General features: G+C 38.0%; 1 protein-coding gene across 1 annotated transcript; it reads left to right on the top strand.

Annotated features, from left to right (window-relative positions):
• LOC145992462 (uncharacterized) lies at positions 1 to 26,638 on the top strand. Its single transcript, XM_083128845.1, has 7 exons — positions 1 to 111; positions 9,389 to 9,562; positions 10,969 to 11,174; positions 15,858 to 16,011; positions 20,210 to 20,475; positions 22,601 to 22,816; positions 25,721 to 26,638. Exons 1-7 carry the CDS (start codon positions 63 to 65, stop codon positions 25,772 to 25,774), a joined length of 1,119 nt encoding a protein of 372 aa, XP_082984971.1. The 5' UTR covers positions 1 to 62; the 3' UTR covers positions 25,775 to 26,638.
• Positions 26,639 to 27,293: the final 655 nt, after the last annotated feature.

The following is a 27,293-nucleotide window of genomic DNA, read 5'->3' as shown; positions in this document are numbered from 1 at the left end:
AGAACAGCTTCCTTTGGCGGCAGCACAGGAAGTGTGTGGTATGAAAGAGAGGAAATAGAAGAATGGCGGCCGAAGGCGGGGAAGGAAAAGCACGGGTATTAATTTTGGGAGGTATGGTTCCAGTATATTACTCTACTAGTGTGTAATTCATAATTATTTCATTATATTATACACGTGTATATACCGCTTCTTTGCCCATTGTGGAAAATATATGATTTACTACTCATAAAGTGTCATAATTTGAAGTTGTCAGATACGCCGGTTTTATTATTAGCAGTTCCTTCACATTTTAATTTGAAAAATAAACATGTCTTATACGTGCATTGCAGTACATTTTATTTTGTAGGAAGATACGAGTTATCTCACCTGGGAAATATATTTTATTGTAAAATTATACCGCGACAGATCTAATACCACCGGTCAACAGGTGGTCGATTGTCTTGGTATTTTATTTCATTTATTCGATCGTCAAAATGTTACCTTTAAATTGTTTGATAATTAGGGGCTCCAATATCTGTTCCGAAGGAGGCCTAGAGATATTGAGCCCCTAATTTGGTTCTTAGGTATTCAGAAAATCGGAGAGGTAACGGTCGTGTATGATGTGCATATTTCTTTTCAGGATTGTCTTACTAATAAGTACAATTATTGTAGAACTTGCAGAACATTATTAACATGTATTCCTGTTTTTCCATAACAGCAGATCTGTTGTACATGCTCTTTTCATTAATAACTGTGGTAACGATTAGATAAGCCGGAGACGGATTTCTTCAAATTTACAGGAGAAAAGACGAGAAAGTACTTACGGAATTGCGTTCTTGTGCACTTTCTGAAGCCGGGGAAATTGTTTTTTCGAATCGTGCAACTTATTTGGCCTGTAAGTAAGGTATTTTTCGTCATTCATGCATCTCCGTTGTACGATAGCTCGTGCCGCCATTACCGTCGACTACGTGAATCAAATGTTCCATGCGACGTTGTCCGGATATCCGTAATTGAACGTACTGAGGAAGTTTTGGTACTACTTTACTATACATGAGACACACATCAATGATTTATTTCGGCAGTTTTTTACATTGCTAACGTATTATTCTGCATTGTGGAACATTTATTTAGGTGAAATAATGAATTTCTAATGAAAATAATGCCTATTTCTTACATTTACGAGTACTTACTGTTCTTACTTATTTGCACACACAATATGGCGATAGCTTACCGTTGATCGTGCGCTGTGCCAGTGTTTTGTCGATTTGGAGTGTGCTTGCAACACATAAAGTAAAAACACTTCACAAAATTTTATCACCAAAAAAAGTTCACTTTTTGACATAGAGAGTAATTATTAAACCATTGATGTTAGCCCAAAAATTCATGATAGGCTCCTCGAACCATCATGGAGACGAGGTATGCATACTAGGTTAGGTTAGGCCTGTTAGGTTAGTTAGGTTCCATTAGCATTCCTTTCGTTCAATTTAGCATGTACGGACAACATCGGTTTTTCTTTTAATTCTTTTAATTTTAACTTTCCACGTCCTGCATTCCACTTCTTTCTTCAAGATTCCGTGTTCAATTACAAATTCCGTGGCATCTTTCACACCCATCAACAACTTCACGATGCATCCTCGACACGTCATCTTATAGCGAAAACACGGCATGGGTTGAAACACTGAGTACAGTGTTTACATATCTAACACACGGAACATTGTACTCTCGTGCAGAAAGCAAATGGCGGCAGCAGGAAAAGCACGTCAGAAAGAGATTTTCGTTGAAAACCCCATGCATTCGCATTAAAATGGGTGAAAACTACATTCCCGAACATCAACAACGCTACAGAAAATGATTTGCTTAAGTACTTTCTCCTGTAAATTTGAAGAAATCTGTACCAAAAATGCTTTTTCCCGTGACGTCAGAACACAAGGTTGCTCAAGTGTTGTGCGATAAGTGAGACCCTTCATTTCGCTGAATTCGAGTAGTTATGTAGCTCCGGATTCCACCCCCACACACACAGTTTCTTTCATTATTTCAGATGAGGAATGCTTACAAGGTTAGGTTAGGCCTGTTAGGTTGGGTTCCAATAGCATAATTACAATGAAAAATGTTTTCCCTACTACTAAAAGCAATGCATTCCTCTATTGTTTCGCGTCCATATTGTTTATGCACAGTTACTTTCATTATTTCGACGAGGAATGCCTACAAGGTTAGGTTTCATTAGCATAAATACAATGACAAATTATTATTTAGGCTAAGAGAACTAAACCTAGATACCTAACAACGCAGGCATTTTTTGCTTTCACTAGATTTGTGCAGGATGTGCACCACCATGTCACTTTTTCCTTCCAAGAGCACCCAACCTGGATATGTATTGCTAGTTTGTTTTTGGTTTTTTTCAAAGAAAGAAAAATTTTCCGCACCTTCAAACTTACTTTTCCCGATTACTAACTACAAAACACTACCAAAAAATTATGAACCGCGTTCAACCTAAGAAGCCCATATTCTGCAGTCTTACCGAAAAGGATGCATGGGTGTTATGTTAATCTTAACAAAATAAAACTTTTGATATTGATAATCATGGTAGAAATTTACTATCCTTCGGACATCTATAACTTCTTCGTTTCGTCAATTTTTGGCATTCGCACTTACCTATCTGCTTCGCGGAACATTCCTTAAGGTGTATTGAATTTTCTTCATCAAATTTATTTCAATTTTTCACATTACGAGTACTTCTTTCTCGTAGTCTTATCGCTTGCCTGAAACACAATATGGCGTGTACACCTTCCTACATAATCGCACGTTGTGCTTGTGTTTTGTCGATTTTCATTCGTTATGCAGTGTTTCAACATTCGGAACCCAAGAAATACCCATGAACAAAGCTCATCTGATCCAATTTTTTTTAAAAAAAAACTTTTTCGCATTGTTTTACGAAGAAAATTATAATGTTTCATGGTGCCATCTGTGAATGGTATTTGGGGCTATCCATCCCAGAATCGGTGGGAAATTTAAACTAAAAAATTAATTTCGTTTGAAATTTTTTAGTCCAAATTTCCCACCGATTCTGGGCTCTGCCCCTGGGGCTATTGACCTACCGCAGCCCCTCCTCCGCTCCGCTCTGGCTACCCACCTTTCTCTATAGAGTCCCTGTTAACCCTCGAGTACTCGCGTGGCATCCCGTAACACGGATACTCGCGTGGGTGACAGTTGTCACCCATAAGGTATTTTATTTATTTCAAAAAGACTAATTATAGTATGGTGGATTTTTTTCTTTTGTTATATTTGCAATCTATTCTAGGGACACTTAAAATATTTTTTGAATAATTTTTGTATGAAACAGGTGTTGTAAAGAAAAAAAATACCAAATCGTTCTTTAACAAAATTTTGCATGGAAAAAATATCTTAAACTTTAGGCTACCGTAACTTTTTTTTAATGCAGGGTAACATTGTAACACTCCTTGCTCATCTGAAAGACTGCTGTATTGAGAATCCATAAACATATATATTAACATAATTTGGCCTTTATTACACAGCAAAATAAATTGCTAAAGCGTACCCTGCATTTTACATATAGAAAGAGTATAGTCACAACAATGTTTGTTACTCGTAATAATTTTTTATGCATATTGTAGGTTGAAAATTTCAATGACAAAGAATTGATGAATGATCACTACAGATATGACGTCCACATTTTTCACAACGTTTTCTGGTTGATTTGTCTCTTGCCCTCCCACACAGATAGGAGCACATAGTGGTTCGGATCCCACTTTAAACTGTAGGTCCAGTCCCGATTAGCTTTACTGTGTATAAAGTGGACTTAAAACACCAAATCAACAACAACAACACAGATAGGAGCGACCTCTACTGTTACTAGAGGCCAGCATTTTACCTACCCACTGCCCGCTTGCCGCGAGGACAGGTATACCTGCTCGCCTGCCCACGGCAACGAGTCGACTTGCATCTTTACCCGGGTTCTTCGTCTTCCAGGCGCTCTGCACTTACAAGGTAACTGGGCATTCAACAAGACCCGGGCGCCTGCAAAACCTGCTGGAAGGAAACAGCCCTCCGGCAGCGTGTCGCTCCAGGTGTTTCATCTCCACGTGGACAGCTTCAGCCAGTGTTGCCTACTTACGTAGCTCGTAAATCCTACGAGGTCCTAGGAGGAGCTCTCTCCTCCAAGGAGAATTTATATACTTAGTGATTTCAGTTCAGCGTAAGCAGTTTTTATCTTATTGCCAGGAAATGCACGCAGTATTACAGCTTCATTTATTTAAATGAATGATCGAGCAAACAAAAATCTCCTCACTGAAAACTAATTGCTTTTCATTGCATGGTGCCTTAACCAGGCACGCAGTGGCGCAACCAGAGGGGGTAGGGTGCATTGCTCACAAGCTTGGACGGAAATTAAGTCTAGCGGAAGGGTCAGGGTGGGGGTCAAACATTAAAGTACAAGAAAAAACAGACTAGCAGAATTTAAGAGTAGCAGGGCTAAAGGGTACTCAAGATGGAATTAATTTTCATATTTTTCTTGCATTTTCCTTCCAGACGGCCAAGGGCACCTGCAGAGGGGGAATGGAGGGGTAATTGCAACCCCTTGATTTCAAATTTTATGAAAGTAGAAATATATTATAAAATATTATCCAGTCTCATCAAGTTCAATGCCGTAGCAAAGGGGTAGCGGGAGTCGGCCCTGAGCGCCGAACGATCTAAGTGAGAAAAGTTTTAAAACAGAGAATGCTATGGCGGCCCGTGATATTATTTGCTATTAATGTTGGTTTGTTACGAGTTGGATGAATTGATTATGTAATACGTCGCCCCATGTGAAAAGAAAATATTGTAGATGGAAATTTTACATGCCATATGTCTGTACATTCTGAATGCATTTATCATGCACTTTCTTTCTTTCAAAAACAGTTTGTGTGCTTGTTTTCCATTATTAGCTAATGTGAAATTGACGTGTTGAAAAAAAATATTTCTAATCCTCTGTTTCAACACAAATGCGCGTGAGAACCGACTTCTACCCCCTTTTTGCGTGATTTATGAGGATTATAATGCCTTTCATGCTACTTTATTACTATTATTGTGATTGTTCTTGTTGGCACGTTTATCCAAGTACTTGGCCCTACCCCCGAAACGAGGGTAACGGCAATGGCCCTGGCTGGCTACGGCCCTGGTGTTCGCAGTAGAACAGTGTGTTGTTCGACTCGCGACCTCAGCGTCGAACGTGACATGTTTCAGTCCTGTCCTATATCACTATATATACGTATATTGGTTGTTTACGACATATACTTATGGATCCTGTGCCACGGAAAACCTATTTGAATGTGTGTGTGTGTGGGGGGGGGGGGGGGTAGCAACATTCGTAAATCTCATTTCATTGGTGATGTGGCTTACGAAGCTTCGAGTTCCCTTTTTTAAGTAGTGAAAATCTATTGCAGTTGGCAACACTGCAGAACGGTGTGGGCCAGGTGCAGTTTCTACTCGAAGCAACTACGTCATGCAGAGGGAGGGGTCTGCAGTTGATGGAAAGAACGAACTGAGACCTACTAGGTATCGTAAGACTGCGGGTACCCGGCGGGTCTACAATGCCTGCCAGGAACGATCTGTGCAGGTGGGCATACAAGCTGCTCAAGGGAGGGTGTTGCGCAGGTTGCATGGCATTTCAGGAGTGATGTCTCGCGAACGGGTCTGCTCCAGGTCTTGTGCAGGCCTTTAACTGTTACCTTGTTGTCTGCACTCAGGCTGAGGAGTTTCTTCGATTACAGGAAGGTTCTTTCCTCTTCTCTTCAGATGTGCAAGGATGAAAGGAAGCTGGATGAGACTCTCAATCAGAGGTTTTATGAGTTCCAACGCCAATCTTTTCAGGAATTCTCGTCTTGCAGGTAGTTTAGCTGCAGCTTTGTTGAACTTGTAAATGATTGAGGGGTTGACCACAAGTTTTGCCCTACAAGTTCTAGGACTTCTCTGATAGGCGCAAGCCGATCAATTTCTCTTCGCTGCTGACGATCTCCGATGTCATCAAAACGAAGACATCGCATGAGGAAATGAAATCTATTCTCACTAACAAGATAACAGACTTCCACACCAGTCCCTGCAGAGCTATCCCACATTGCTTAGTTTTTTTCCTTTTACTGCCAAAACAGCCAATTAGTACCAAAATGCATATGAAAGCACGAATTTCAACAACATTCGTGTGTTTGGCATCCCGCTCTCGGCTAAAATGCTCCTTTATATGGTGAATATAAATGTTGGTTGATGTAACTATAGTTCCAATAACATTAAAAAGTACAAAGCAATCAAGTGCACTGCGTGCTTCCCTACCCTGTCTAGTTGGTCCTGGGAGCCGCAAAATAATGTTGTCAGCTATGGTTTGTACATTTCTGGGCTGAGAGGATAGTTCTTCCACTTCATTACATTCTTAAACTGGTCTCTTAAAATGTATAAATTTGCAAATGGGATGTCCTCTTCATCACTGGATTCTTCTTCCGCATTTGGCGGCAGGTCATTTTCGGCATTTTTCACTTGGTCCGTTTGTGGCTCATCTGCTTCTTCTGTGTCAAAGAGATCGTCCTGGACATCTAAATGGTCATCTCCACCAACGTCACTATCATTCTCCACATCATCATTCTCATCGGAACTCTCACCAAGCAATACGTCCAAAATAAGAGAGTTATTACAGAGTCGTGGACGCTTTGGTGCATTCATAACACCGTTAATCGCACGGGGGACAAGTGTCACCCAACTGACTTTCAAGGGCAATAACATGGGCCACTCCTCACTACAACATACAAACTCACACTAGTCAGGTAGCTGGAAATGTAGGGAGAAGGTACTGAAGCCCCTATCACTCCCTTCCATCACACTTCTTGGCGGTAACAAAAACAAATGGGCTGGGTGACAATGGTCACCCACGCGAGTACTGGAGGGTTAAAGGCATGTTAGAAATTGGCCAGAGTCACCTGCCCCCAAATGAGCCCCAAACTTTTAAATTTGAAGAAATCAGTTTCCAGGATACAGAAAACTTATCTGAATTTCACCATGCATCCACGACACGTCATATTAGGCATACGAGGTGTGGCAATTAAATAACGAGATGTGTCATAACTGTGATGTATTGCAAGAAAGTTACAATTGACTGGTATCCCCTTCAATATACTCCCCTCCCCTATCAATACACTGCTGCATACGTGTCTTCTATTGTTCAAAGCAATGCTGTAGGTCATCAGATGTCACACTGTTCAACAACTCTGCCTTTTTTTGTTTCACGTCTTCCACAGAGTGAAAATGTGTTCCCTTCAATGCACTTTTCACTTTTGGGAAGAGATAAAAGTCACAGGGGGTCAGGTCTGGGGAATACGGAGGATGGTCGAGCACAGGAATGCGCTTGGCTAAAAACTGCTTCACAGAAAGGGCATTATGGGCAGGCGCATTGTCCTGGTGGAGGATCCATGCATCGTTCTTCCACAAATCTGGTCTCTTCTTCCTTATTCGTTCCCTCAGTTTGCTTAGGACTTCTTTGTAGTAGGTCTGATTCACCGTTTGACCCTGAGGCACCCATTCAGTCATGATGATACACCTGATATCGAAAAAAACGATGAGCATTGCCTTCAGTTTCGACTTGCTCATTCGTGCTTTTTTCATTCTTGGTGATGTGGGAGTCTTCCAGTGCATGGATTGACGCTTGGTCTCAGGATCATATTGGAAAATCCATGTTTCATCACATGTGATGACATGTGTTAGCAATTCTGGGTCTGCTTTGAGTCGTTCCATGATGTCACAGCAAATGGTCTTTCGATTGTCTTTTTGGTCCTGAGAGAGGTTTTTCGGAACAATTTTTGCACACACTTTTGTCATGTTTAAATTCTCATGCAAAATTTGCCTTACTGTCTCTTTGTTAACCCTTCAAGCCGGTTCGACGTACACGTGTACGGACTCTCATAGTGCTTCTAGAGGCGGTTCGACGTACACGATACGTCCCATGTAATAGTGAAGATATGATGCATATTCTGCCATCTGTTGTTTTCCCACATGAACGAAATCGCATGTAACTCAAGAATAGACTGCAATGTGCTGCTATCTGTTGGTTTTCCTTCCAATTACATGAAATTGTGTGCGAATTTTGTGACATTATGCGAAAATTGCTGTTTTGGTGATTTAAAATTACCGCCTGTCACAGCGGCTGATGGGTATTTAACTCCCGGCTTGAAGGGTTAATGTTCATCATGTCTGCGAGCATCCGAATGCTCAGACGTCTGTCTTTCCACACAAGTTCATGAATTTTTTTAACATTGTCGTCCTTTCTTGAACTCTCAGTGCGGTTGGGACGTTCATCATCTTCAACCTCCTCCCTCCCTTCTGAAAATCGTTTTTGCCATTCGAACACTCGCGCACGTGACATAGCATTATCACCATACACCTCTTTTAACATTGCACAACATTCCGTCGGTGTTTTTTTAATTTCACCAGAAATTTGATGTTAACGCGCTGCTCAACTTTATTGTCCACCATGATTCCGGCACTACTACAGAACTCTGTCCTCTTCAAGCAAGCCTGAAAAGAAAAGAAAAAGCTTTCAGAATCATGAAACAAACAGTGGGTGCGCATGTAGGTTCAATATCAACAAGACATCAATAGCTACTTCCACCCCACTATCCTACGCGACAGAAGGTGGGCAGTCTCGTTATTTAATTGCCGCACCTCGTATACCCACAGCCCATTCCTTCTAACGAGTAGCTTGCATTCACTGCCACATTTTCGACATTCCTTTCTTCACGATCCCCTGTTCAATTAAATTAAAAAATCCACTGGATCTTGCACACCCGGTACGAATTTCACCACACATCCACGACACATCATGTTTCTAACTTACTTTGCAAACACAGACAGTTCGAAACACTGGATACCCAATAAACATGAACAAAACACAATCACGACGCGTGATGTATGAAGGTGTACGTGCCAAAGGCTGTTGTTCGTTGGAGAATTAATTTTCAACAAAGAACATGAATTTCCTGTATCATACATTCCCACATCACACAAAACACCTTCCCAATGGTAGACAATACTACATGCACTTATTACAGTAAGTAGTTTCTTCTGTACAAATGAAGAAATCTGTCCGGACAATAGTAAACTAGCACCGATAATCACATGTATGAATTATACCTAACAAGAAAAGGTTCTGTGTTTATATGTCTGCAATTATATTAAGAACACATTGTACTTGCTTTATAATTTCATAGAACGTCATTTAATACAGTGAGCAGAAAAGGAGTAGTGGTCTTTTTGATGAGAAGTAAAAGGGAGGGGATGTCTTGGCATATTCAAATTCATGCATGTATCTGGAATTAGCTAAACAGATCAACTGTCCGACTTACTTTTAATGTGTGTATGTGTAATATATTTTCAGGTTGTGGTTTTGTTGGGAGGAACTTGGCTCAATATCTAATTGAAAATAATCTTGTGTCATACATACAAATAGTAGATAAGGTTCCTCCACAGACTGCATGGCTTAATCAGAAACACCAAGAAATATTCAATAGTCCAAATCTTGAATTCAAGAGTGCCAATTTGATTAATCCAGGTAAGTTAACATAAGTTTTAATTTTTTGTACAAATATTTAAGAAGGTTTGCAAACTGTTTGTAAAATAGGAGCGGTTTTACAATACCGGATGGCTCTTCGATTCCTTTCATATGTCAGTGTCTTGACAAGGAAGTGAAAATATGTGCATGGGTTTGGAAAATTATGTTGTTTATGAATGTTTTCTGTTGTTTTTACCTTACAGATATATGTTATGATGTTACCTTAGCCTAAACCAGCCCAGCCTGAAGGTTTCATGCATGTGAATATAGCATCCAACATGCCAATAAAAAAGCCCACAAGTTGGGACATTAACTACTGCTTCGTAAACACAAAATATTTATGATGAAAGTCAATAAATTTACCATAAATATTAATTATGTTATATTGTAATGTACTTTAAAATTAATCAGACAAAGAACTGAAAATTTACAAAACCAAAATAGAAGCTTAACTATTCTTAGCAGTGCTAAGTTTGGTGTCATTATAATTTGCACATGTTTGTCACTATTTGAGTGTGCATACAACCGGTTTTTACGAATAAGAAATGGTGAAAATTCTCAAAGAAAGGAGGTTTGTAACTTACGCGGACCATGCATTGGGATTAAATATCGAATAACATGGGTACCTGGCGGAAACACTGGGGGGTAAAGGCTGTCAGGGGCATGATGCTGATCACATCACCTTCACTCAGGACCGGATCAAGAAAGTGTGGGGCGTTACCCCCACACCCCCTATATGCCTTCATGGCGTGGTGCTAAGCACAGGGGAGCACTTTACACCTTTTTTTTTATTTGTGGTTTTGATGCTCTGAAACACATTTTATATTACATCAGATATCTAAATCTATTGATGAGAAAAGATTGCCATAATTCTTGAGACGGTACAGTTGGTCAAGGACCCCCAGAATCAGTCTCATGGTCAATTGAAATTAATAAATAATTTATAGTATTAATAAGTATCCAATAGAAATGTTTTTTTTCTTATAATGAGGTTTGCACTGGGATGTGTTTGTTCATACTTACAGGTTAGGTAGGCCAGGTTTGGTTGTCTTAGCATTAAAATAAAGTCCCTATATGCGATTTACTTCTACCTTAATTCCCACTAGTCTACGATACTTACAGTCACTTGTCAATGGAAAATACATTGTCCATGGGAACCGTACACACTTGTGTAAGGTAATTTTTAAGTTGTTTTCTCCCAGCATAAATAACTTTTTTCAAAATCCAAACAATGCTCATTACTTTAAGGAAGGTTCAAATTTCACGTGACAATCTGTGCCAAAATTCTACGATATTTAGTCTTCCTCCTAGGAGAATTTGGAAAAAATCAAAACAATCTGAACCGTTGCCCTGCTCTTTTATGAATTCAACATTCATTATTGTTATGATTTTTATTTTCTTTCCAGCATCCTGCCAAAATGCATTTACAGATAGTGGTGGACCGTTTGATTACGTAGTGAATTGCGCATGTGAGACTAAGTCAGGACAAACAGACCCTGTGTACAGGGAGGGAATTATGAAGCTCAGTTTGAATTGTGCCTCGGAAGCTGCAAAACAGAAAGTGAAACGTTATGTGGAAGTGTCAAGTGGCCACATGTCTTCCAATGACAAGGTATGCTCTTTTCTTGGTTATTATTTAACTCCAGGTACGAGTTTATTCATTTTGGAATAAAACATGATAAGAATGTGTTTTTGTCTTATTGCGGAGCCACAGTGGTGCAATCAGTAGAGTGAATCTGGGAGATTAAGATGGCTGGAGCATGGTGCTGACCACATCATCTCCAGTATGGCAGAGATTGAGAATGTGTTTACCTCCATCCAACATGGATTTTACTTACAAATCTTCTGCTTATAGTACTACAGAGCATTCCCTGACATTCGCTACGAGACACTGCGGCAAGCTGCCCGTCGTCAGCGCTTGTCTTTCCTGGTGAACGGGGTCTGCGACAGTCGCATGCTACAGTCTGTTTTATTAGCTCTCCCTGCCTTCACACTCTTTCCCTTTCTGTTGACGTTGCAGACTGACACCAGTATAATCCTCCCTCGGAAGTTGTGTTGTGTCCGTATGTTGAAGATTGTGGCTTAATATGGCACCACAAAAGTTTACATAACAACAAAGGATTTATCTTGTTAAGTGTTACTTCGGAAATCGGAATTGAGGAGAAGTGCAACGACGTTTTGCAACGAAATTTCCTGGTGTTCCCGTTCCGCATAGGACCACTATATTAAACCTCGTAAAAAAGTTTAGAGTAACAAGGTCAGTTGTGAATAAAAGTGGAAAGAAAAATGGGGAAATCTAAAAAAATAAAGTATACAAAGACAATCCGCACACCATCCGTGAGTGAAAAGAGAGTATTGTACGAGAAATCGGGAGAATTACAGTAGATGAACTTGCACGTGTAAATGCCAATTTCCTTCGGAGGTGCCAGGGAATGTGTTGCAGCAGAGGGACATCATTTTCAACACCTTCTGTAGTCATGGTTAGTACACAATATGAAAACTGTAATTTTAATAGCCGACTCTAGCGACTGTCGCGGACCCCGTTCACCGGGAAAGACAAGCGCTGATGCCGGGCCGCTTGCCACCGAGTCTCGTAGCGAATGTCAGGGATTGCTGTGTATAAAGCCAGATAATTTTATGATTTTTGCTTCTTTGCATGTTACATTTTTATTCGTTCCTCTTCTCTCGTGCAAGTGTGTATAGGAGGCGCCATCTTTAAAATAACAAAAACTGTGTTTTGAAGCTGACTTGATCAGTGTTGCAGCCTTGACGTCGTTTTGTAAATAACAGACAATACCTCATGTAAATTTGAGCTGTATACATTTTGTCCTGTAATTTTTATTGGACTTCGAAGGTTTTCATTTGACTCTTGTAATATATTATCTTAGTTTATTTTAGATTTATTGGATTGATTGAGTTGCTGTTTTAAGTCCACTTTATGCACAGTAATGCTAATTGGGACTGGACCTACAGTTTAAAGTGGGATCCAAACCACTATGTGCCTCCACCGGTTATCGAACCTGGGACCCCTTGATTACAAGACAACGATGCTACCACTGCACCATAGGGGAGGCCAGTTTATTTTAGAGAAGAAACTGTTAAATTATATATACTTGATATGTAAGAATTTGTTCTGTTGTACGAGGGTCACTATTTATATTTTGAGCCTAACAATGAAAAAACAGGAATTTGGCATTGAAAACTGCTTTATTGTTTTTCGAAGTATTCTCCTTTATGGTCAATACACTTTTGCATTCGTTCAAACCATTTGTCAAAGCAGTTTTTCCAATCTTATTGAGACACCTCCATAATATGGTTTTTGAACGCATCAACGGCATCTTCCGCTGACGAAAATCGTTGTCCACGCAATTTATTCTTGACATTCGGGAACAAGAAGAAGTCATTGGGTGCCAAATCAAGACTGTACAGCAGATGACCCATCAATTCGATTTTTTGACTGTTCATAAAGTCAGTTGTTACACGAGATGTCTTGATGAAGAATGATCCGACGGCGTTTGTTTGTTTTCCATATCTGACCAAAGACCTCTGGCAAACAAATTGTTGTGTACCATTCAGAGTTGACCGTTCTACGTTCCTCTAAAGGCACAGTTGCCACATGACCAGTTTTCCCGAAAAAACAGGCGACCATTTGTTTCGATGTGCTTCGAGCGCGAACAACTTTTGTTGGATTGGGTTCATCTTGAAACACCCATACAGTCGACTGCTGTTTACGTTCCGGCTCATATGCATATATCCATGATTCGTCACCTGTTACAATCTTATATACGTCTTTTTGAGTTTTTGTCAAATTGTGTGGGATCCAACGAGAACATAGCTTTCTCACAGCTAAATGATCATGTAATATTTTATATATGCTGGTGGAACTAATGCCTATGGTTGCCTCAATCTCACAGTATGTCACATGACGATCTTGCAGTATTAGGTTTTGCACAGCATCAATGTTTTCTTGAACAACAACTGATTTTGGACGACCTACGCGAATCTCTTCGGTGAGCGAATGGCGGCCACGATTAAATTCGTTATACCAGCGTTTCACAGTGGCAAAGGATGGGGCTTCATCGCCAAATGTGGAAGTAAGTTGATCGATGCACTCTTGTCTTGATAATCCACGTCGAAAATCGTAAAAAATCATCGCACGAAAATGTTCACGAGTTAATTGCATTTTATTGTTGTCGCGCAATCTCCAAGGCAACATAAACAACACAAATGAAGCTATTGACAAAACATTTGAAGTACGTTATGGTCAATAATGCCAGACGATTCCGTGCAAACGTCAAATCGCACCTAACTTCAATCAGTGTTGCCAAGGCTCAAAATATAAATAGTGACCCTCGTACTCTGCAGAGTAATTGTGTCTTCAGAGTATCATAAGTATGTGAGTATGTTCCTGCTAATGTGTAAAAGTGAGTTAATATTGAGTATGATTATTGTACTATATGTTATGAATATGGGTTTTGTTTACACATTTCTATCATTTCTAGGCACTAATTACATAGTGGTTCATATCCCACTTTAAATCAAATTGGGACTAGACTTACAGTTTAAAGTGAGATCCTTTTTTGCTGTGGCATAGCTTTTGCTGCGTAGTATTTTGGGAAAATTTCATAATTTTGTAAAAGGAAAAAGTAATCTAAAGTTCTGATATGAATTCGAATTCTACCACTATTCTTTGAACAAAGAGTCATAGTTGGGAGTCCCCCTTGATGTTAGATTTTCATTGTTATTGGAGTGGATACAGTAGCATGCCCAAGGGCAGTTGGGGGTTGGTAGGAGTTGTAACCCTTCCTTTTGGTTCAGTATTCCTAAAAAAGGAGAATGTCAAAAGAAGGAAGAGATAGCTATATGTATGTCCACCTCCTTTCAAAAATCTTGGGGACACCGCTGACTGTATAAATGATCCTTGTTACCACTGTTCTTTATGTACACACACACTGGTACACGTTTTTCATTTGTTCAGAACCAAAAAGTTATTTCTTTGGAAAACTTCAAATACCACACACTAGATGGCATCAAGTTCTGGCAATTCTCCTTTTAACACATTCTGATGTTAACTTTTAATGTTTCTGAAAGGGGTGAGGTACATTTTCCTACCCTGTTGTGTCATGAAACGATGCGAATAAGAGTCATAAACCTGAAATTTAGAGTTTATTTACCGACATGACACTTTCTGAATTATCCTGTGAGTTATGCAGTTCATGGAAAATTGATTAATTCTGTTGTAAATATTTGAGAAGCAAGAATGAACCCTTTTATACAGGAATAAACTTAATACTCTGGTAACTACATAAATGTGCTATTAGGAGGGTTATATGTATTTTGTAATAAATGCAATTTTTAAATCAAATTTTGGATTATGTTTACAATTTTAAAACTAAAATGTAATTTTATATTCTGCTATTCATAAATTTTTTCCCACTGCTAAAACACAAAAATTTTATATCCTTATTTACCAAAAAAATGTGCCTCGACCATTTAACCTTAGAGTGCATAAAATGGATTTTAAAAAGAACAACTTATGACAGATCGTAAGTTCTCAAGTCGAAAATGTTGTATATATAAAAATAATAACGCTGTAAAAATTACAACTTTGCCAGCAATGTGTAAAAAGCCACAATGGCAATCATGCTGTATGAATTATAACTTCGAAAGTGATGTAAAGAAAAGTCATATTGGCAATCACATTGTATAAAATAGAGGAATAGGAGTGTGGAGATATTCTGTGGCTTAGCTGAATGGAAGCTGTGGTTGTAAGTTTTTGGGATGCATGTCAATCGGATTGTTTTCTAATAAATTTCAAACATGTTTGCATGTGAAAATTAATAAAGACCTGAAATTACGAACCCCAGACTTCTTTTTGACATTTTGCATGAGTGGTTTAAGCCTGAAAGTTAAAAATCCCAGTAAGGAAGTTGGTCCCCTGCGATTCTCCAGTTACCAGAAGTGCTACGAGAATTGGTAGGCGGTCACAAACTCTGTACAGTAATTTACTACGACAGGTGGTCATATGTAAAAGGAAATAGTTAAAAATACAGTGTTTCTTGCCATGTTTTAATATTTTCACTGTGAAAACCGCGTAAACATAGTTAATGCAAGATAAGAGAGCACAAAACCCTGCGACTAGATTTATAAATCTGGCCAGAGCAATATTTGGGAGCATTACCAACTTGATATGCAATTGCTTTGTTGCTATAACATGCCCTTCTCCACATTGTAGAATTTTATATTGGTATTGTTTATGGTGTTTGAATTTTACAATTTGGTGTATTTGTCTTAGGTACCCCATAAAGAAGACGAGAAACCAGACCCATGGACCTTCATCGCAAGATTCAAAAGTTTAGTGGAACAAGAACTGGATAAAATACCAGGTTTAAGCTATGTCAGTGTTCGGCCTGCAATAACATATGGCTTAGGAGACAAAAACGGCATAGGTAAGATTTGTAAACCATATAAGCTTTAGGGCAAGTTTCATTTTATTTCTACGTTTTCCCTTAATGCTTCCCCGGAGAAAGGCAAACGATAACACTGCAAGGATAAGACTCAGAAACCAAATTCGAACCCAGATTTTTAAAACTGTAATCTTACTCTCTCTTTAATCTTTATTTTTGTCACTAATGACTCTGCAAACTCCTCTCGCTAATTCTTGACAGTTCCATGGTGGCTTCTCCCCGGGAATTCCTTGAATTCTGGGAATTATGCGTGAAATTTTCTCAGTATACTTGGAAAATTGCAACTTTTATTAATCCAAATCCCTTTGAATTTATTCATATTTATTAATGACCCGAGGTAAGTTTTTCAGTTATTTTTTTTAATCGAGAAAGGAAAATAAAATAAAATTGAAATTCTTATCCAATTAACAATTTGTAGTAGAGTAATATAGCCCGTAATAATTGTGTCTGAATATGTGAAATGACAAAAGTAAACTCCACACCTTAAATTTAATATTTTAAATATACTTGCTGTTTAATTGCATTGAATTAATTTTTCTATAAATTTGAATCACGTAAACTCTTTATGTTGTTAGTATATTTGTATGTGGGCGGTGAGAAGAGGTAATACGTTAGGTTGAAATAGAGAAAACATCTACTTGTACCCTTGAATTTTTGGAAAGTTCGCCTTGAAAACCGGGAATTATACTTGTCCTAGAGTAGCCACCCTGAATTCTCCATATTTCTACTACCGAACATACTAAGTACCTGATACTTCACAGGAAATCTCTCCCTCCTTCTTTCCTTCGTGATGATGTCCCGGGTACAGATGTCCATCCCAGTCCGATCAACTCTTGCTGGTCTCCCGCAAGTATCCTTGCATCAAGCACCACTCATTCTTTCATATCCCTTCCTAGTATTGATACTTACATCTCAAAGCCAATAATAATACCTCACTATCTAAAACATTACATACTCTAACGTAGATCCTGCTTAACATTCATAGAATCATGTTAAATGAATGCACCCCACACACAATATAACTTATCATATTCAGGAAAGCCGAAGAAATTTGATTCTTCACACTGGGCAATTCATGCCTATGTCACAGTGAATTACTGTAAACAAAAAAGAGAAGAGCGTAGGAATCCATAAAAAAAATCTCAGAACTGACACCCTGGGTTATTTTTCAGTTACCAGGACATAAACGCATACCTCTGAAAGTATGCAGGTGGAGGAGGGCATATTGTGGGGGTCCCCCTCCTTTTATTGTACTTGCACAAATATGAGATATATGGTTTGATAAAAATACCATGACTGTGTATTGATTGCCAATTCAAGAAAAAGCTAATTTATGTAACATATGTACATATAGTATGTACAAGTGATGTGCACTATTAAGGAAAAACGTTTGTCGTGAATTTAAGGTTAAAATTTGTGAATCTGCTTTTCAAGTACAATAAAACTACTTAGACTGGAATCCTGATTTTATGTTTCTCGATTATGTGCTTTTTCCACAATCCCTCGAAAATCATCTTCCATGCAGGTGCTTACTTCTTGTGATGGTCAATGTTCTGTAATAAACATTTTGAAGAAATGCAGAATTGAATGATATAATGCACAATTGGATGTATTTTGTATTCTTAGTAAAAGGATACTGCATACTTGACTTGTTAAAAAAAAATATTGTAATTTAAAGAGCCTTTGAACAATACTTGTTTTAAAAATAACTTACTGGGGTGTAAAGGGGTGACCCTTTCAAAAAGCTCCCATCAGCCACTCTTCCAAGTAGTACACCCTTGATGAATGGCATTTTGCAGGCTAACAAAGCTCTTGCGTGGGGCCTGTGTTGTGTTCTGTCCATGTGGGTCTGACCGTTCAGTTATCTCATGATTCATTCTCATCTTCACAACCAAAAGTGGCAGAAAAGTAAATGAAAATCACAAAATAATCAAGATGGACTTACTTTAGGAAATATGCCAAATGTTCATGTAAAGTTATCAAATTACTGCAAATAAAATGGCACAAAATAGTCTCCACTTTTTCCTTACATACCGTTGTATAAGTAGTTAATCTATTGAGGGGCAAAAGAGAATAATTGAAAATTGTTTGGTAACCTTACAGTGACAAATTAATAACCAAGTTATGAAGACTGTATCAGTTGTTTCTGGATCTGAGTCTTTGCTGAGGCACGAGTCTTTATATTGTGTTTCCTTTAGAGATGGGCTGATAATGTACTGATATCAAATTTACTGATACCGAGAACTACATCGTACCAATTCACTATAAAATCGCAAATATTCCTTGAAGGAAATGAATGGTTCCTTAACCTCCTATATCAATATATACATTCAAAAGACTTCTAAGTGATTAGCTTTGTAAAAGAAACTGCTTATATAGTATTTAATAATAATAATAATAATAACTTGTGCAACAGTTCGTGGGGACTCCCCAATGGCGCAGTGGTTCCAGGTTCAATACCCGTTGGAGGCACATATTGGTTTGGATCCCACTTTAAACTGTAGGACCAGTCCGGATTAGCCTTGCTGTGCATAAAGTGGACTTCATGAGGGCCAGTGCCTACCTATCAATTTCCTGCCTCACACCCCCACATGCCGAAGTGACAGATCATCCAACCAGTTACGGGGTGATACGTGGTCAGCACGAGGAACCCCCAGTTGTTTTTGTAAGTTGTATTCGTTGCTCAGCAATTTCCTCACGATGGTGGATGGCTACCGGTCCAACACTGGCAGGAATCTCAGGAGAAATTTGTTATGAAGCATAACAAGGAGAGACAAACCTGAACGTGCCTTCTAGCCTGACTGCACGGCCATGGTGATACACCTATTTACTTCACAAAATTACTTACGTGAAATTTAGAAAATTTCACGTAAGTGATTTTAAACCGTGTTTACTGCAACCATCATGAATTTACAAAATTACACCATATGAATTGTATATTTATATTCATAAAGGTAATATCAAATTGGCCAAATTTTGCACAGTAACATTCAATTTTACTGATAAGTAGACCTCGAATTTTTAGGTTCCTAAAATAGACACTAAAAAAATACCTAAGATAGGTTCGAAAAATCCTGAAGTAGGTTAAAAGCCAATATAGTTGAAAATTTCTGAAAAATACTGATTAGGTATAGTCATCGGCAATAAAAATGGGACACCTATATCCTGAAATACTCACCATCTTGTATAACGTTGTGTGTGTTGCCTAACCCTACGGCGATGGCAGAACTTACCATTGGAACTTCGGCTTATAGTTAGACAACAATCTGTTTTTTCATGTTATCCAATCAAACTCCACAATTTTGTCTGTGAGGATCATCTTGTATGCTGAAATGTTAATTTACAAGGCGTGAAAGCCACAAAGCAGAAGTGATGCGAAAGTGAGCAAGACCACACAGATCCAAAGTTTGTACTTTGGACTGTAAAGGTAACAGTGGCATCAGACATTTTGATTTCATACATATATTTGTGTCTTGCATTGTTGTTTTATACTCTTTTATTGTGCATATTTTCTCTTGCTTTCTTTAGAGCTTTGAAAAATCACGATGGAGTTTGAGGAAGGGAAATCGACAGAGAGTAAAATTTCAAACACGTTCGTCATTGAATTTTTTTGTGACGAAACAAAGCAAATGCCTCTGTGTGACATGAAAATCCTGTAAAACCTTTAAAAATATATAAAAACGTTTAAAAAGGCTTGATTTAGGTCATAAACCTAAAATAGGTTCCAACAAGCAAAATAGTTTTTTTTAGGCACTATAAAACTTCATCAGTTGTTGGGTTTTTTTAACGAAACGCTGACATAACTTATTATTTCTTACATGCCTGTAAAGCAAAAAATTGGTTAAAAACCTAAAATTCGAGGTCTACTATTAAGCTGATACACCAATATGCATATACGTATTGGTTGATACTTGTAGAGCACTAGGTAATCTGTCGTATGAATAATTAAAATAATGGAATCACCATGCATTGTCAGGAATATAGTAACCAAAGAATATTAAAAGAAAGAAAAAAAAGGAAAAATCAAATGGTAGAGTTTTGAGTTTTGTATTTTAATTTAGCTAGTAATTTTAATTTGCAGCAAGGTAACCATATTGAACATTGATAACATGAGTTGAGTGGTACCTTTTATCCACCTTAAAAAATTGTCTGATACGATAACCTCATCTCTTTGTTTCAGTCCCGAGGCTAGTCATTGGTGCTGTGTATAAGCACCTGGGTGAAATGATGAAGTTGTTGTGGACGAAGGACATGAAAATGAACACTGTTCATGTGGTTGATTTGTGTAGAGCCATTTGGCATTTGTGTCTGCACGGGAAGTCTGGGGAGACGTACAACATAGTGGACAAAGGTGATACAACTCAGGGTAAAATCAGCAGTTTAGTGTCGGAAATCTTCAACATCAATCACGATTATTGGGGATCTGTATTATCAACGATTTGCAAAGTAAGTACAATTTGTATTTTTAATGGAGGACTTTTAGTATTATTTGTACTTCTTGTACAGTTCCAGTTTATTGAGTTTAAAGCTATTATTTAGGGTTACAATGGAGAAATATTAACTCATTGTTGTTGCTATTAATTTTAGAGGGTGAACTTTTCATGAACATATACTACAACAAGCCAAGATATTTTACCCATAATAGTGAACCATTATTAAAGCAAATTTGTTGTTTGTTGTTATGAGTTATAAATAGTGGTAATAGAACAAGTGTTGGCTTCCAATGTTTTGAGCGCATACATTGCTCTCAACATCTGGGAATATAGGAATGGAGCAGTGTAGGGTTAAATATATGACAATTATGGTGCGGAATTTGGATTCTGTCTTATTGGCTAGCTCTGGCTCCTGTTGTTCTTATTGGCTGCAGCTTTGTTTTTACGGAGGAGCGAATTCCAGGCGTGACTGAGCTGTTGAGATTGGTACTTTCCCGTGATATGGATATGGCTTCTTCTTTCTTGTGATATGGATATGGCTTCTTGTACTCGTCGGTCTCAGTAACCGGCACATTTGGCTGTTATTTTGATGTCAGCAAGCTGTGTTCTGCAAGTCCTAACTTTTCAGGTTGGAATAATCTGATGTTGTGTCGTTCAATGTTCAACATAGGCCAAACAGGATGCACCATTGAACAATGACCCAACAAACATCAGCGCAACAGAATCCAAATTCCGCACCATAATTGTCATATATTTAATCTTAGACTGGTCTCCCTTTCTATATTCCCTGAGGATGAGAGCACTCGAAATGTTGGAAACCAACATAGACTTCACTTGGCTGGTAACTCGAGAACACTTGTTCTAATCATGTCGCCAGTAAAGCTACAATTCCTATTTAAGTGGTAATAGATTAGTTACCATGTCAAGTGTTGGTATAGTTACTTATGCCCTTCATGGTGGTTGAAAACAAGAATGAATCAACAAAAAAATTCAACTGGGCCTTAAAAAGTATTAATCCAGCATCAAAATTATCATGTCTGCCAGTCAATATGTGTCCTGTCTGACCACGGAAGACGGAACTAGTTCAAAAGGTCCAAACTACACGTGAAAGGGGAAATAATAACCAGTGGTGCAACAGCTTGTGAGGGCCAGGCCTTACCGACTGACTGACATCCGCCCAGTTACGGGGTGACATCAGCAGGATGAACCCCCAGTCGTCGTAGGTTTCCATGATCGGGTTACGCTAATAATTTGTAGCTCCTCAATTTCCCAACGATGATAGGTCAAAATACACAGGTCAAAATCTCAGGAGAAGTTGTTACACTTTCCTCAGGAGACTCGAACCTGAGTATCCCATAACCGGAGCCCAAATGATGACGCCTTAGACTAAAAGGACACAGTACAGGACTCGATAGAGGATATAGGTAGGAAGATATCAGTATTTTGTTCGCGTTTCGTTTCTTTATTATTAGGGCTGAACCTGAGCCGATACCACTTTGAACCAATGCCGATACTCTTACAGATTCCCACTGATACAGATACTTGAAAATTGCAATATATTTTTTTCAAAATATTCATCTATATTGGTGTGTAAGGAATATTTGCCAAATATAATATGCATGCCAATAAATTTGCTTTAAAATATTCAAGAATTACATAAGAATATTAAAATATATGTTCTGCAATAAAAAAAAAAATTATTTCATAATTTGTGCAAAATGAAATGAAAGTTTCAATTTTTCATAATTTCCAGGATAATTAGACTCCGCGAAAATGGCATTTTTATGGACCCTGTGAAAGACCAAAATGCCGGAAAATTATCGGCTAGTATCGATAGATGAATTCCAACCGATACTTTCTGATACCGATACGTCGGTATCGACTCAATTCTATTTATTAGCAATTGTGATGGCATTACCTCACTGCTCTCATTTGCGATGATGCAGTATGACAGATGTCAATGTAAACATATGCTCTTGTTCTCAGCTACAGGTTACAATTTCTTCAATTTTTTGGCACATGCTGTGGTTATCATGTTTGATCTTGAAACAACTTAAAAGTAGCAAAAAAATTCAGTGCTTTTTTTTATGTAAATCATACAATTTCCTTAATATTTTAGTTGCATCTCAATCTTGCAGACAGACATGACGAGTTTAGTGGACGAGGTGAACGACAAACACCTGGGACCATGGGCAGAGGCCTGTTCCCTTGATGGGGTGGAAAATACTCCCCTCACCCCTTACCTGGACCAGGAACTGCTCTACAACAAGCACTTGTACTTAGACGGAAGCAAGTTGGAAAAGACTGGATTCTCTTACTCAGTGCCTCAAATCACCAAGGATAAGTTAGTTGAGGTATGTAAGCTGGTAAGGGGCAGTTCCATAAGTAATGGTCATTTCATATGTACGAGGGGAAATCAGTAAATGGGTCACAAACTGATGTGGGATAGCTGAAAATAGAAGTCATTTTGAGGATGATGATGATGTTGAACTTGAGCCCAAAGACTTTTATGCAGCAGGTTTTTGGGAACTGATAAAGTGATGGGATAAGCGTATCAATGTTCATGGAGATAATGTTTGGAAAAAAAATTGTTTTGAAGTTAGTATACCACTTAGTATTTTTTTAGTAAATGTTTGTGACCTACTTACTGACTTATCTATGTAATGTTTTCCCAATGGTACAAAAAATATTGAGAATTTAAGTCAAGTGATTTTGATTAATATACACACAAAAAGTGCTGCCATGAGCATTTTTCGATCGAGTAGCAAATAGTTCGCACGGGCAATGCTTGATGGCATACAGAATTGATAGATCTTCCACTCGAGCAGAATACACTCAAATTCTCGAACCCTATTAGTACACTTAATTCCGTCATTTGTCTATGGCAGTGGGCCCTCAAATATGGATCGGATGAAGTGAAATTGAAAAATAAGTTAACACAGTTTTCATCTCCATTTTAAAATGCAGTTTTGTATACTTACCGAGATGTGTGAAAATGAAATATAAGCAATACTAAATTAGTATAAATAATAGATGAGTATGAGCTGAAACTACCTACGCTGACATGTTATGTTTCTACGATTGCGACATTGAAATGATGTTCGATTGAATGTTATTAACTGCATTTTATTATTTTCCAGAATATGATTATCCTTTTCGGTAAGTGAACAATGATGTGCATGTACTTGTTGCACTGTGACACAATATTCGTAATTGCTTAGGCAGATCTTTCAGCATGTGTATCCATTTTACATTTCAGTCTGTAGATATTGCATACAGCGCTATTGTAAATGATCTTTCCGATTTCAAAGTTTAATAACTCACGTTTATTTATTCACAATGACATGCAACTTATGTTAAATGAAAGACAAACTCAATTTTTTTAAATTTTTTTTTTACATACATACATGTTATGTTCCACGTCAAAGATGCTCAATATGAGTGCCTTTTGTAATTCGGCACACATCAATCCGATAGTCAAATTCTTGCCACACTCTTCCCAACATCTCAGAGTCAATGGACGCAACTGCTTCTTGGATGCGTACTCGAAGGTCAGGTAAGTTTTTAGGTAGGGGTGGCTCATACACTTGGTTTTTAACATAACTCCACAAAAAAAGTCACATGAGGTGATATCTGGCGAATGGGGGAGCCAAGAAAGCAGAATCTGATCCTCACGACTAGCTCATCCTATCCACTGATTGGTAACCTGTTGAGTTCCCTCCTGATATCCTGGTACCAATGTGGGGGTGCCCCGTCCTGCTGCAAAATAAAATTGTCCATGTTTTCTTCGGACAATGTCCTCTGCGGGAAAAGCCATGTCTGCAACGTGAAGGTAGGAAAGTCCATTTACAGTGTTCTCCTCGAAGAACAATAGGGCCATACACCTTGTTACAGGTAACCGCACAAAACACGTTCACCTTGGGGGAATCAGGGACGTGTTCTTCGTAAACATGGGATTTTCCAAAGCCCAGATCCTCACAGTTTGTTTGTTTACTGTCCCCGAAAGGTGGAAGCTAGCTTCATCACTGAAGACAACCGACTCAATGAAACCATCTCTTTCCATAAGGTTTTGCATAGCAACACAGAACTCAAGTCTCTTATCCTTGTCTGTAGGTTTAAGCACCTGCAACAGTTTAACCGGTAAGGTTAAAATTCCAAACGTTTTCGCAGAATCTTCCACACTGTTGTCTGCTTCAAGTTCAATTCTCTGCTTGCACGAACCGTTGATTTTTGGGGGCTTCTGACGAAAGTCGCACGCACACGCTCAACTGTTTCATCACTAACTCCTGGCCAGCCTGTTGATTTCCTCTTGCAGATACACACACTTTCTTTAAATTGTCTGCACCACTTCCAAATTGAGTGGCCGCTTGGTGGATCTAACCCGAACTTCATCCTAAAACTTCGTTGGGCACAAATAACTGACTGTTGTACATGAAATTCCAGGACACAAAATGCTCTCCTGTCTTAGTTTCCAGCCATCTTGATTTGCTGTTGCCCTAGTGGCGGAATGCGTAACTAAACATCAGCTTTGCCAGACACTAAAACTTTTTGAGTTTTTCTTTCATTTAACATAAGTTACATGTCATTGTGAATAAATAAACGTGAGTTATTAAAATTTGAAATTGGGAAAATCATTTACAAAGGCCCTGTAGTTTCACAAATATTGTATTTGTGTCTTACATATACGGAATTATGATTTAGAATTGTAATTGCATAGAGTGGTTTCCTTCCATATATGGGTTTTTGGTTGACGGTGCTGCTTATTAGGGTCTGAAGTGTGGGACGTTGCCAATCATTCCACTATGAGTGCAGTACGCTCAAGTGTGCGAGAGACAAACTAGTTTGAGCGAGAGTGAAAGTGTTCCCATGCAGTACTCTAGTAAACACATGTCTGTTTATTTAATTTCAATAATTACTGTGACCATTGAAACTATCTGCATTGGAACTTGTAGCATTACTGGTCACCAATATTAATTGAGTTAAAATAAACACCTACATGAATACGTTAGCACTTTCTGTGTGTGTTTTAATAGCTTATGGCATCAAAAGTCCCCTAACATGAAAGTGATTTTAACATTAAACCTGAGCTGTAAAAGAAAAAATTACATTTCAAAGTGCATTTGTTAAAAATAGTAACAATAAACATATTGTTATGTCTTTCCGTATTTATTACATAGCACATGCTGGGTGAAAGACACAACATGCAAATAAATACACTTCAGAAATGGCAATAATTTTTTTTCCTCGTTTCTTTTCAGATTTTAGAAGATTATGTTTCCATGAACTTATTCCCACATTCTCTACTTCACTGAAGATGGTACTTAAGTTCTAACGCTGTTTGACCTGTGATACAATAAAGATTTGAGAGAGAGAACTTTAAGATAAGGAATGTGATCAAAATGAGCTTTAGATTATAACAATGTGAGGGACTAGGAGAATTGGATGAGTACATTGTTGTGATTATTCTTTGAGAAGGAATAGTTTAGTGTATTTTGTTTCTTTGTTATTGTATACTTGCACATGCCATTTTTACTGCACTTGTTTTTCTATGCCATTTTTTTTTGTCTGTATTTATAGAGCTTAATGTTTACGAAATAGCACATCAAATATTTTTATTCACTTTTAGGGCTAATGTCAAGAAATGAAGAAATTATTGCTTGGAGGTAAGTTTGTATTGTTATGATTTTGTTTCCTAAAATTCGTAAACCAAGTTGCATTTTTTTTTTGCTTGCAAATGATGCTAAAATTTTTATGAAATGGTTTTATGTGAAAAAGAGGAATATTATGAGGATCCTTGTTAAACACATTTGCAATAAAATGTTGCATTTAACACTATTTTCCATAAGTTTACGATGGAAGTTTTTGATGCAGTATTTTTCTCAACTTTCCAGCTATACTCTTAATAGTAGTAGCGATTTTTATCACTTAATGTGATGTTTTGCAGATTTATAGAATTTTTGAATATGATGTCACATACATTCAATGATGTAGTTGTTTCCAGGAAGTGTTGTTGTTAATATTTTTGTAATTTATAAGATACAGGAAGTGGAGTATTTGTAGAATGTCACATCCTCTTTCCATTTGTTTCTTATGAAATGTGCAATGTGTAAAGAAGTTCAAAAATAAAGTGTATCAGGCATTCTGCTCTGACAAGGTTGCTCAATCAGTGTTCAATTCACCTTTTTTAGGTAAAAAGCACAAGTGTGTCAATATTTGCAGATTGTTTATGTAACCATAGCCATTTTATGTTATACACGAATGTAAAAATGTAGTTTGTTTTGGTGTTTCGACATAAACACACACACGTATGTCCTTGCCAAACAATCAGGATTGGAAGAACAGTAGGTAGATCAAATAATTTCATGGAGCAATGGATACTCAAAAATCTGTTGTTATTGGGGCTCAGCTGATATCAGTTTGAACCGATACCGACATATTTCCAGTTTCCACCGATACAGATTCCTGAAAATTGTAACAATTACAAGTTTGTCGAATTATTGATTAATATTAGTGGGAGAGTTTTCACTTCAATTATAAGCATCGATTGAAGGAATCCCGTGAATTTTCTTCATAAATGTGAAGGAAGATATCCATTAGTTAGGGTACCTGTCCATTTCCAATGCTTATTTTGATATATTTCTTTTTCCACTTCCACCATGAATTCATTATTGCAATAAAGGTCAGTTCTAATTAGAGCTGTCAATATAAATGTCAGTGTATCAGTATTGGAAAATATTTGGAATTTATTTACCAATACTCTTCTGGCATTTCAGGCCTCCCCGATGGTGCAGTGGTAGCGTCGTAGCCTTGTAATCGAGGGTCCCGTGTTCG

Source organism: Lepisma saccharinum, chromosome 1 (assembly GCF_977018435.1).
Source record: "Lepisma saccharinum chromosome 1, izLepSacc3.1, whole genome shotgun sequence".
NCBI classification, from domain to species: Eukaryota; Metazoa; Arthropoda; class Insecta; order Zygentoma; family Lepismatidae; genus Lepisma; species Lepisma saccharinum.
The sequence above is the reverse complement of the archived record's forward strand: the minus strand, read 5'-3'. Positions and strand labels throughout refer to the sequence as shown.